Source organism: Solanum dulcamara, chromosome 10 (assembly GCF_947179165.1).
Source record: "Solanum dulcamara chromosome 10, daSolDulc1.2, whole genome shotgun sequence".
NCBI classification, from domain to species: Eukaryota; Viridiplantae; Streptophyta; class Magnoliopsida; order Solanales; family Solanaceae; genus Solanum; species Solanum dulcamara.
The window spans coordinates 3,750,230-3,763,408 of NC_077246.1; the positions used below are offsets into that span (position 1 = coordinate 3,750,230).

Genomic DNA, 13,179 nt, shown 5'->3' on the forward strand with positions numbered 1-13,179 from the left:
AATTCAGTCCATGAATCCCATCAAAATGAAATTTCACCCTTTCCCAATTTCCACGTGATATAAGATTTCACTTGGTCTTTCTTTCTCCTCCAATATGAGATTGACCCTGGCCTTTCTTCTTTGCTACTGGGTGAAATCTTTTGCAGTACTTGGCTACCAGAAAGTCTTTAAGGAGAGAATTTTGAGACCTGAATTTCCACCACATCTTAGCTGAAAAGACATCACAAATATCATATAAGGATCTAAAGCCAGCACCGCCTTCCTCAGTAGGATAACACAGGTGTTTCCATGCAATCTAATGTTTCTTATTTCTATTACTAGTCGTGCCCCAAAAGAAATTTGCGATGATCTTTTCTATTTGCTTTAAAATAGTTTTTGGGGCTGAATAACAGAGAGCATGTGTAGAGAAAGTGCCTGCAATACTGATTTAATTACCACTGCCTTGCCTTCATACGAGAGAAGTTTTCCCTGACAACCTTGCATTCTTTTGGAAATTTTGGCCACCATATGTATTATTAAAATAGATAATTTTCTTCACTCCTATATAAATAGGACAACCTAGGTATTACATAAGGAACTGGGAGTGGTTGGAACCAGTGATGTGCTTGATAAGGTTAATTCTTGGATCTTCTTTAAAGTTAACATAGAAGCCTGATTTAGCTTTGTTCACTGGTTATCCAGAGATATTTTCATAAGTATACAACTTCTCCATCATATTCTTCAAAGAGTCTGCATCACATGAGGAAAACAAAATAGTGTCATCAGCATAACATAAATGAGTTATTATAGGGTTATTATTATCCATAAAGTAAGGAATGAAAGTAGACTGATTTAATGAGTCCATTAGTATAGAGGATCTCCCGAGTTGAAAAAGCCATGTTTAAAGCCATTGATATTAATAGAGTATCAGACATTAGACATGAGTCTCCAAATCATAGCAATCCAATTTTCATTAAAATCAAATATTCTAAGAACTCCACAAAGATATTCCCATGATACCCTATCATAGGCCTTAGACATGTCAAATTTCAAAACTATATTCTCATGAGAGGAAGGATTTGTGAGGTTGTGAACCATATCCTGAGTAAGCATTATATTTTCATTAATGGATCTCCCTTTGATGAACCCAGTTTGATTGGGGGAAATAAGTTTATTCATTAGACTACTCAGTCTCCTGTTTACTAGACTAGAAATAATTTTGCAAGAGAAATTGCTTAAACTGATTGGTTGGCAATCAGTAAAGGCTTGGGGACTATCCTCTTTTGGAATAAGGATGAGGCAAGTGTGCGTAATAGCTCTTGAGATTATGTTTCCTGCAAAAAAATCAAAAATCATTAGCAATAGGTCATCTTTAATGATATCCCAACCTAGTGATAAAACTTCCCTGAGAGGCCATAAGGTCCAGGGGCACTGTTTGAGCTCATGGAGAAGACTACATCTTTTAGTTCATCCATAGAAGGTTCAACTCTTAGATTGTCATTGTCCATGTCAGTGATCAGTGTGGGATACAATTTAAAATAGAGAAATTGGTATCAGTGTGTTCTCTAGAGAATTGTTTTTGAAAAAAAGGATATGGCTTCAATAGCTATATTCTCATTTCTTTCAATCCAAGTGCCATCCTCTAACTTGATCTTCTTGAGGGAAAGTCTCTTTTTTCTTCCATTGACAATAGAATGGAAGAATTTTGAATTCACCTCACCCTCCACTAACCATTTGATGCCAGATTTTTGTTTCCAGATGGCTTCCTTTTTTTATAAGCCATGATGAACATATCATTAGCATAATTTAGATCAACTCTGTTAGTCTCACAATTATTATTGATGATCCTTTCTTCAAGAATTTTAACTTTCTTCTCCAATTCTTCAACTTTGTCAAAGATGTTACCAATAGAGTTTTTAGACCAATATGAAAGCCTTTTACAAGTATTCTTTAGCTTGAGGTGAAATCTCCACATAGGTGACCCTTGAACCTGTATATCCCCAAGCGTGTTTCACCACCTTGGGATTTACTATCACAAATTTAAATTTAATTATACCTCAATAAAAATATCGTGAGAAATTAAAAAAAAAACACTGTGAAAAATTCTATTTCCTTTTTTTTTATGTAAAAGTTATAGAATCATAAATTTATAATCCCATAATGTAAAGAAGCTAATGAGAATATTAAGGGGTCGTTTAAAATTTAAGTTAACTTCATATGTAAATTGGTATTGCTTTATCTCAGGTTTGATTTTCGATATTAAGTTATGCAAATTTCAACAAATGCAATGTAATTAATACAGACATAAGTTAACAAAAAATTATGTATTATTTTATATGAGATAAAAAATAATTAAACAATATATGTATTAGCAATACATGAATGAAAATATATACCTAAGACAGAAATCGGTAATTCCTAAAGAATAATTTCCGTATTATTTATTTATCACAGGCATAATTTGGTTTTAGTTGACAATTATGACGATCTCTAATTTTACTAGTGCTAGACATTTTAACTATCCAAAACCTGAACAAATAGACGCATTCGTCGTATATGACATCCTACGTGACAATTTTGTGTCCTACATATTGTTCTTTGTGTATTGTGTCACGTAGAACATGCGTGTCTACTTGTTTAAATTTATACAAGTTTAAGTGTCTACTCGTGCACGCCCAAAGTTAGAGAACATAAATGCTAGCGAAAACCAAGTTAAATGACATATTTATGTATTATACCAAAAAAATATAAAGAAATAACATCTTGACATGATACATAAACATACCAATTGATTTTGTTTCAATTGCCATTTATATCCTCAACTTTGGATGTATACAAGTTGACACTTAACTAATTATAAAGTTAAACAAATAGACACACATGTCCTATATGACAAATCACTAGTTCTACATAAATCCAGTGGCGGATCCAGGATTTTTAATAAGGGGGTTCAAAATATGAAAAAGTAGACACACGAACTAGCCGAAGGGGGTTCGACATCTACTATTTATACATAAAAAAATATTTTAACCATGTATAAATAGTATAATTTTTCGACGAAGAGAGTTCGGATGAACCCCCTCATTACATGTTGGGTCCGCCCCTGCATCGCGTAATATTTGTGATGTATGACACATATGCCTACTCGTTCAACTATACACACTCAAAATTAAAAAATATAAAAATTAGCTAAGACTAAATTAAAAAACACATTTATATATTATACCTAACATCTCACGTATAAATACAAACAACAGAAGGAATTAAAAAAAAAGGAGAATATTCCAATACCTTTACTCCAAGAAAAGAACCTTCTCATTCTTCATTCATCAAACCTTTGAAGGAAGCTGTAACTCACTCCTTTGTTATCATTACTACTAATTTAAGTATCTTTGATAGAATAAGAAATTTTAAAAAATAATTGAGATTATTAAATTTTATAATTGTATTAAATTTATCATGTAAAATATTGATAAATCTTAAATTAGAGAGTTAGAGAGGAAAAACTCCTGTAGAAATTTGTACTTAGAACTTTTTGCTTTGCTTTAGTCAAACTCAATAACCCCTTTCTCTTCTTTCCTTAAACCCTTTTTCCAGCTTCTTGTATACTCCTCACACTTGATCTTTTATTAAAGATTGTGTTTTTATGGTAAATCTTGAATTTACAGAGCACTGAAGAAGAAATCCTGTAGAAATTTGTAATTTTTTACAACCCCTTTTTGAAATTTTAGTATACTCTTCATATTCTTGTTTCTTTTGTTAAAGATTATGTTTTTAGATAAATCCTTAAATTTGAGAGCAAATGAAGAACAACTCATTTAGAAAGTTGTGATTTTTTCTTCTTTTGTCAGATTTGAAGTTCTATCTTCCATTATTTTTTAAAGTGAAAGTTTTTTTTTTCCCACATAAAAAGATTTTTTGGTGTTGGAAGTGATGGTGAGAAAACATGGATGGAAGCTACCAGCACACACCTTTCAGGTCTGGACTATAAGTATCTCTATGCCTAGGTCAATTTTCATTGAATAATTGAAGAAATGAATCAACTAATGTTTTTTGTCTATGCTAAGATTAGTACCTAGACTCATGGTTCACGACCCACTTCATTGACCACTAGGTCACATCGCTTATTAGTGTTGTTTATTAAGGGCTTGTTCACAAGACTCCACAAGTAAAATATGTATCAATGTTATCTAATGAAAAAGAGTGGAGTTCACATATTATGGTAGAAGGCTAGTAAGGGTAGAATGTTGTCCAGCCTTGTGATGGTTTAGGTTTAGGTTTGATTTTAGGTCTAGGCGTGTCTTTTTAGTTGTGATGCTATTGCCTTTTGATTATCACATTATTTTGCTATTGTTATTGTTCTTGTTTTGTAAAATTTGCGTCGCGTTTTGCTTTATTCATTATGCTATATACATTGTTTTTCTCTCTTATTTGGTGTTGATACTTTTGAGCTGAGGGTCTTTCGAAAACAGCCTCTCTATCTCAATGAGGTAGTGGTAAGGTCTGCGTACATCCTACCCTCCCCAGACCCCACTTATGGGATTTTACTGGGTATGTTGTTGTTGTTGTTTGTTATCTAATGAAACTTTTGGTTCTTTGTCTTTTCCCCTTAATCCTGTTTATTTCTCTTGATCGTAGACGGTCCTTATAGTATTATTTGTAGTAGTTAAAGCGTTGGCACTAGATTATTCAACTTTGGCCGGCCTTGAAGTCTTCAAATTTTCTTTAATCAAGCATTGGAAATGCCTTTTATTTCTTTGAACCCTTCCAGTCTGGAGACTTAAAGGTCTATAACTTTTTTGGGATGAAATTGGAGGTTTAATCAGTTTATGAAATCCATGTATGAATTAAGATTAGCTATATGTTACACATTGATAGTGTTCCTTAGCGTAGAACTCCGATATCAATTGCTAATTTGTTTTAGTGATTTTGATTTTGCTTTTCTTTCTTTCTTCCTCAACCACTTGTCATATTGAACGATTTGCTATCGGAATTTATGTCTGTGTGTATATTTGGCCGTTTGGGGCTTTATCAATAATTATTTTACAGACTCCACTTTCATTGGTTTTTGCTGTATTTTGCGAAAGGTCATTTTGTTTTCACTGCAACTTGTTGCCTCATTATGATTGTTTCTTGACTTTGCAGGTTGTTGCTATAACTGTATTTTGCTTTTTGGTGGTTGCCTTCTATGCTTTCTTCTCTCCTTTCCTTGGAGGACAAATTTGGGAGTATGCTCTGATTGCAGTGTATTCGCCAGTGGTAGGTGAACTCAAGTAATTTTACCAGGATCCGCCTTTCAAATGTTTATTGAGCTGTTTGTGCTACATTCACAAAAAATTCTTAAATGCTAAGTTTGTTGCAAGATTTTTTGTCCAAAGCCCTTTCTGGTATTGGATTCCTGTAACTATAATTAGTTGAAGAACAGAAGAAGCTGGATGCTGGAACAAACTATAGTTTTGCTACAACAGAAGAATATAATTAAGTACAAGCGACAAATTTGTTATGTAAAACTTGAAAGAAGGGATAGTTTGTAAAATGAGAAGTCAAAAGGAGGTAGCTCAAATCCCAGCATAGACAAAACGCTAGGTGATTTCTTCCCATTTGTTCTATCCTTGATAGACAAAGTTACATGGTACCAGTTGTTGGTGGGAGGTGGCAGGTATCTCGTGGAATTAGTTGAGGTGCGCTCAAGCTGGCCCGGACACCACGATTTTCAAAAAAAGAAGAAGAAAAAAGGTAGCGTTACAAACTGAAAATCTTAGGAAATGTAGGTGAAACTCTCACTTTAAATTTATGAGATGTTATGTGTCAATTTGACTTTTTGAAGATACTAGATCTTGCTGTACAGGAAAGAGGACATTTTGTTAGATGATGAACTAAAATATAGGAAGTTAGGCAAAACATAATATGAGGAATGTAGTTTTGATATTACAATACATCCTCCATTGCTGGACATGGCTCTGCTGAGTGTGGACAACTTGTCTTGATTCATTTATGCTCATCTGAATATTCTTGAATGCATTACTGGTACTGCTACTCATTTTGTCCTATTTTTATGCGACACATTACTGTTTTGGGCTCTTCTCAAAGTAATTGACAAACTTTCATATTAGTAACATATTATACAGCTTTCACAAATTTGAAAAAAATGGGATCCATTTAGCTATTCAAACTTGACATATGAGTAGATATTTTGCCGATCAATCTTTTTACTATAAGTAACCTTCAAATTCTATTACATAAACATTTAAGGTGTCTTAAGTCTTAAGTTGGCTCCTTTTGTTGTGTTGCAGGCATTGCTTGTTTTTGTTCTTTATGTTCGTTGTACTGCAATCAACCCTGCAGATCCTGGCATAATGTCTATATTTGACTCTGAACGAGTGAATAATGCTAACTCAAAACACAGATTGTCTGCAAGAAAGTTGTCTGGAAAGTTTGATGAACTTAGTAATGATGCACGTTCTTCTCTATCATCAGTTTCTAGAAGTTCTATTGCCGTTACCAACTCCATCAAGAAAGATCAACTAGAAACTGAAATATCTGATAATCTGGTGGTTTCTTCTAGTAGAAAGTCATCGTGCTGTAAAATCGGAGGAGTCCTTTGTTTTTTATTTGTATATGAAGATTGCTGCAAACAAGGGGGATTTTCTCAGGAAAAAGAGAATGGTGAAGATGCTTTGTATTGCACATTGTGCAATGCCAAGGTAGTTAATCTAATTCCTTGATTTTGGCAGTTATCAATGTATGTCTTTAATGACGTGGAAGGTCCTTGATATTTCAAGAAAGTGCGATAAAATTGTGGGTGTTAAGTCCTTCAAGTTCAGTTTTTTCATGACTTAGTGAATCTCCACAAAGAGAAAGAAAGAGAAAAAAAGAAAAGACCATCTTTCGCTCCTTGTTTTTTCCCTCGTTTCATGTTTAATTTAACAAATAGAAGTAACCTCAATTTTAGCAAAAAGTGCAGGATAGTATTGCACTTCTTAAAAATGTTGTGGGCACGACCTCAGGTGTTGTTTTATGCATTAGTCATGCAATATCTCTGTGCTTGTGGGTGGCAGGTCTGCAAGTTCAGTAAACATTGTCGAAGCTGTGATAAATGTGTGGATGGATTTGATCATCATTGTCGGGTATACATCTCTTGCGTACCTATGTTATAACCTACTCTGATATCTGTGAAGCATCTCGCCACTTCATAATTTCTAACCACATTTATCAAGTGCAGTGGCTCAACAATTGTGTAGGGAGGAAAAACTATGCTTCTTTTATATCATTGATGGTTTCCAGCCTGGTCTGGGTATGTCGGAGGCAAATGTTTGTCAGTTACATTTTTTAAATGATTGATACTAAATCAACCATATTCTTATTTCAGCTTGTTATTGAAGCTGGAGTTGGAATTGCTGTTCTAGTACGATGCTTTGTGAACAAAAAGAATATGGAGGCTGAAATAGTTGATCGACTAGGGAATGGTTTCTCTCAAGCCCCATTTGCAACTGTTGTGGTAATTTTTACCTCAGATATAGTATACTTGCACCAAGCTCCCAATCACAACTATCTATGAGAAAAGAACACTGTTCATAATATGTGTTACTTTCTTCTTCAGGTTGTATGTACAGCCGTTTCATTGCTGGCTTGTTTTCCTCTGGGGGAGCTTTTCTTTTTCCATATGATACTGATAAGAAAGGTATATTATTGACGGATCTTTCATAGAATACAATTAAAATATATTAGATACAATATGTTGCTTTAAAAATGTCTAAATCTTTCATCAAGAATAGGGAATATCAAAAAGTTTCAGTTGTAAAGGATATGCAGTTAGATGATTCCTATCTAGAAACTTCCTAAAAACCAATTCAGATTCTTTTTAAAAATTGTCGTCCTTTTCAGGGCATTACAACGTACGAGTATGTTGTAGCTATGAGGGCCATGAGCGAGGCACCCGGGGAAGAGTTTGTAGATGAAGAACATCCTAACATTGTATACTCTCCTTCAGGATCAGCTACGACTGGCTTCAGCGGTGGAAGTTCTTTGGGCTTGCAGTACAAAGGTGCATGGTGCACCCCTCCTAGGGTGTTCGTTGATTATCAGGTAAATCTATTCAACCTGGTGGTAAAGTAATTAAAGTTCAAAAGCTTTCTTTCTTTATTGCAAAGAGCTTTATACTCATTTCCTTGCTATTTTAAAATCTATACAGCCGTTGTCTGCCATGATTATCTCTTAGAGGCAGTGAGCATGTCCTTCTATACCAGTGAAATAAATACATAAATGTATAAGTGAATTACTAATTACAAAAGAAGTTCGGGAAGTTAAGCTTCTCCATGGAGGGATTTGATTTAGGAATTCCTATCAAACCAAATTATATAATTCTGACTAATGCTTGATGGATTTGAAATCTCTCTCTGTAATATTAGAAATTCAATACAAAAAAAAATTGGCAGCCACTTGTTATTCTCACAACCTGCATTACCGGTGCACTAAATCTAATTTACTAGGAGTATATAGTTTTTCTAGAGAAGTTATATTTTTCGTCTCTGGCACTTGAAAGATTCAATAATTTCAATGTTAAGCATCTGTCGAGGCTTCTGATGGCGCATATTAAGCTGCAGTTGCATTGCCACGCCATGCATATAGCCATTTTGTGAAGTTTCTAATAGTGGAGTCCATTCAACTTGAGACATAAGTGCATTAGTTATTTATGGTGCTTGCCATTTCAACTTCCGCTAGAGGCGGATAATGGATTTTATTGATCAGTCATCAGATAATCCTGTATATAGCTGATCCCAGCTAGCTCGGGATTGAAGCCTAGTTTTGTTTGTTTGAAAATCCTGTACAGACTGATGTTCAGCAGAATTAATTTGAGGGACAAGTCTGCCCGTGATGTAAGAACAACATGTATTAGTCGTTGTTGACATAGTACGACGCAGAAATCCACATCACATTGCTAATGCAGGTTGAGATTTAGAATTTGCTGATGGACTTGGAAATTTGAGGCAAACAGGTGTTGATTTTTTTGATTAAGATGCAAAGAAAGAACATGATTGGGATTGGACAGTCATGACTCGTGAGTTAGTGTAGCTTAGTGCACGAAGCATCCGGCAGTCAGGCAGGGCTAGGGGAAGGGACACATCCATAGGGATGTGATGTTGGCAGCCTACCCTGATGCACACATCGACAATTGATTCCACGGCTCGAATCTGTGTATGGGTCACATGAAGACTCACTATGTAATTAAAATGGATTATTAAGTAGAGAAAATTACTGCGCTTCAGGTTCCATTGCTGGTTTGAAATCATTGAATTAATCAGAGTGAAATGAATTCCTATTGGACAAATAGCTCTTGATTGCTTCATTGTTTTGTCTTATTTCTGATTTTGAAACCTTTGCTATGGCTGCGGAAGAATTGAAATATCTGCAGTTCTAAGTTATCACTCTGCATTTCACTTGTGACCAGGAAGAAGTTGCTCCTCAGTTAGAGCCAAGAACGGTCCCATCTACAGTTGATCCGGATGCAGCTAGGCTCGGAGAAAAGGGAAACAAGGGACCTAAACGAGCTGTTAAGATCAGTGCATGGAAGCTTGCCAAATTGGGCTCAAATGAAGCCATGAGAGCTGCAGCAAAAGCCAGAGCATCGTCATCTGTTCTACGTCCTATAGACAATCATCGCTTTGATCCTGAACTGAGTTTCAGTGATAGTATGAGTGTCAGAAGCATTATCAGCGCTGAGACCGGTGGAAATAAAAGTATGAGAAACGAATTGGGAAATTCATTTGCTCATAGTCAAGGTACCCGAGACGAGTTTGAAACTAGCACCTGTAGTGTCAGCAGTTTGAGTAGTCCAAAAAGCCATGTTCATGAGTCAGTCGCAGTAAGCCCTTTCCGACAAGTTCACAGTTTTGGCCATCTTAACACCGGTATAGAACCAGAAAAGGCCCGAGTTTCTAGAGACGCATTCCCAGATAACGTCTATCAATTGTCGCAGTCTTCTTCAGAGTTTGATGAGAAGATCATGCAGAGGAATAGTGTATCTGATCCTGCAACTTCTCTGCTCAGAGATGTTAAACGAACATCTGTAGTCTGGGACCAAGAAGCTGGAAGGTATGTGTCTGTCGTGGTCTCAGCTTCTGAAGCTTGTACAAGGCCATCCTCGCAAGTAGAATTATTGAATCCAAATGCAGGATCAGATATCAATGACAAGAGGCCAGCCCTTCTCCCTCAAGAACCTTCACAGGCTCCAGCAAAGCCTTTAGTCAGCCAGTCAGAAAAGCTAATGTATAGTGGAGAGTCTATATTCTTTGGTGGTCCACTTTTGCGCGGTCCAACTAAGGATGGTTTGAAAAACGAAAGAGGCTCGGGTTCAAGAGATGTCCAAGAGAGATTACCATTTAATTTGACTCGGGAATCCAGGTTTAAAAGGGACGCTGGCTCGCACCAACTTCCTGTGTTTGTTCCTGATGATTTTTTGCCAAATATTTCATCTGGAACTGCTCAAAGTAGCTCTAGGCAGGGCTGATGATGTGATATTCACTTTGCATTCTCCAGCCATGCATAGCAAGGGTTGAACAGAAGAAACCTCTTGAATGAGCTGTCATTGAACCTCCAGGAACCTTGCAGCTGCTCGGGTACTCGATTAAAATGTTTCTTCTAATAAAAACTTACCCGCACCCAATATTTATGCCAAATTAATGAATGCAAAACATGTCTCTTCCATACAAACACGGTTAAGTGATATGTATTGCGTTAAATTGTTTGGTGTAAACATCTGATGATGCAGATATGTATTTATCATTTCTTCTCGATCAATTGCCCATCTTAACACAACAATAATTGTATGTTGTGGATGGAAACATTCTTTGGTAGCTTAGAGCCTCCTAATCTTACAATTTTGCAATGACAACCACACCAAACTTGTACTTGTATTCTTGTTTTAAGCATATATATGTAATTACATAAAATATGTTCAATATAGAATTAAGTAGCTTCTCAAGTAACCAGCCAAAGAAATACTTTATGGTTAAATTCAGCTGTGGAGTCGAAATTCGAAGCTTATGAAATTTGAGAACACAACAATAACATATTGGGTTTAATCTCATAAGTGGGTTTTGGGGAAGGTAGGATGTATGTAGATCTTATCCTTATCTTTGTGGGATAAAGAGGTTGTTTCCCTTATACTCTCTGCTCAAAAAAATGTTTTAAAGCACGATTGTATGAATAATATGATAGTAAAATTACAAGATACAAAACATATGAGACAATAAATAGTAATACACATTAAAGAATAAGAGATTACGCGACTATTAAATAATCCTTACCTCTCTCACATAAAATATGACAACACTAGATTACTAACTAAGCCTCCTTCCTTAATTCTCGACTTTCAAATCTTCTTATTTAGAGATTAGACTTCTAAATTAATAATTTATACGTATTCATTGCATTTTTTGAAACATATATAAAATTTAAATCAAAACTACTAAATACGTTCAAACTCGTAAATTATATTTAGCTCCACTCCGGATTAAGCTAAAGAAGGAAAAAAGAAAAAGGACAAGTGAACCATAAATAGTAATATCATTAAGGAAGCAAAGAATTTAATCAATGTCATCTCTTAATACAACTCCCTCCGTCCCATATTAGTTGATCATTATAGTAAAAACAGTTGTCCCATATTAGTTGTCCATCTTTCTAAATCAAGAAAATATTAATTAATTTTTTTTCTATATTACCCTTGCAATTAATTTTTTTTTGAAAGTTTTCACATTTGTTTATAAAGTTTTCAATAAGTTCTTTTAAGGAGTGAATTAGTAAAATTATCTTTTTATTTATAATTTTTTAAGGATCGTACAAAATAAAAAGTGATCAACTAATATACTAGTAATTAATGCAAAGTTAAACTAAGATGAAAAATAGGTACATATTTGGTTGTCATAGTCACCTATTTTACCAAAAATTTAATACAATCACATGAAAATCCTTCCACCATGTGCCTCACTCAGTGCAGTAATTGACAAAAGTGACCAATGGAAACTTCATTTTTACTCACATCCATATTCAGTATTTATATTAAAATTTAATTAAATTAGAATTCGAATATTGTAAGACTCATTTTTGATATAACGCTCCAACAGAATTTTTGAGTCACAGACTCAAATTAAAATTCTAATTAAAAATGAAAAAAGTCCATGCAATTATCCCACCACAATTTATTTATGTCGGTACCAATTATAGAAACTTGAAAGACCATGACTTGCACTAAGAGGGAGCTGAGTTTGATTGCACTAATGGCTGTCTATTCTTTTGTTTTCTTCCCTTATTTTAGGTCTATTGATGTATGATTCAACAATCCAAAAATATTCATTTGAAGTAAAAAGGTTGGGTTATTTGATTTCTTGAATTTTGAACCAACTCTTTTCCTTTTTTAAAAAAATAAATAAATAATTAAGGGGTCATTTGATATCTGGTTATTAAGAGCTAACTTATTCATGTATTAAATATTATTAGAGATATCAAAATAGGTTTGACCCGTGAGGTCGACCCAACCCAATCCTTGAATTAAGTGGGGTTGGGCTAAACTTTTTCAGTCCATTTAGGAACAAGACTTTTTAGCCAAATCTCATTTGATCCGCCAGCCTCATACGCTCAACCCGCGAGCTTGCAGCCTCAGAGGTCAGCCCGTGAGTCGTGAATTTTAAAAATATTTAGTATATATTTTAAGTAGTGTTTTATTTTGCCAAATTTTTAGTAGGCAATTGAAGTTATTATAAATATGAATCTTTGACCTCTTTTACTTTTATGTTTATGCCTAATTTTTCGTTTCTCCTTTCTTGTTTAGTTTATGAAAAAAAATGATCATGTAATATATGTTGTTCTGATGAATCTTATGAATGTTGACTGTTATATCTTACCTATTATGTTGTTTTGTAAGTATTCCACTAAAGCGTGTGCAACTCATGGACATGCGAATTTTTGATGTATTAGTGTTGTGTTCATCAATGTTCGATAGTCTTTTTGAGAGCCCAATATTTTCCATCTTTTGATTGAAGGGCCAACCCACAGCTCGCTTAGGACTGGGTTGGGCTGCTATTTTATAAGCTCTTTAGTTAAAAGGGTCAGTCGTCCTATCCCATTTAACTTGTTAATCCTTTAGGATTGGATTGGGTCAGCCCATTTTGATAGCTCTAAATGTTACTTAAGTAATACCATATT

At 34.7% G+C, this 13,179-nt stretch overlaps 1 protein-coding gene across 5 annotated transcripts; it reads left to right on the top strand.

The window, feature by feature from the left end:
* Positions 1-31: 31 nt before the first annotated feature.
* LOC129871088 (probable protein S-acyltransferase 19) lies at positions 32-10,893 on the top strand. 5 transcript variants are annotated; one of them, XM_055945960.1, is made up of 9 exons: positions 32-280; positions 5,125-5,252; positions 6,273-6,683; positions 7,038-7,106; positions 7,202-7,273; positions 7,349-7,477; positions 7,580-7,660; positions 7,864-8,064; positions 9,428-10,893. In XM_055945960.1, exons 3-9 carry the CDS (start codon positions 6,336-6,338, stop codon positions 10,484-10,486), a joined length of 1,959 nt encoding a protein of 652 aa, XP_055801935.1. In that variant the 5' UTR covers positions 32-280; positions 5,125-5,252; positions 6,273-6,335; the 3' UTR covers positions 10,487-10,893. The 5 variants fall into 5 exon arrangements, with proteins under 5 accessions (XP_055801935.1, XP_055801933.1, XP_055801931.1 ...); XM_055945958.1 differs by having other exon boundaries at positions 33-280; positions 5,125-5,238; XM_055945956.1 differs by lacking the exon at positions 32-280 and adding an exon at positions 3,463-3,957 and having other exon boundaries at positions 5,125-5,238.
* The last annotated feature ends 2,286 nt before the right edge of the window (positions 10,894-13,179 follow it).

Excerpts from the sequence above, each read along its gene's own strand:
- LOC129871088 (XM_055945956.1), top strand. The coding sequence starts at position 3,913 with ATGGTGAGAAAACATGGATGGAAGCTACCAGCACACACCTTTCAG. Across the intron at positions 7,478-7,579 it reads CCCCATTTGCAACTGTTGTG|GTTGTATGTACAGCCGTTTC; the intron begins GTAATTTTTACC and ends TTTCTTCTTCAG. Across the intron at positions 7,661-7,863 it reads ATATGATACTGATAAGAAAG|GGCATTACAACGTACGAGTA; the intron begins GTATATTATTGA and ends CGTCCTTTTCAG.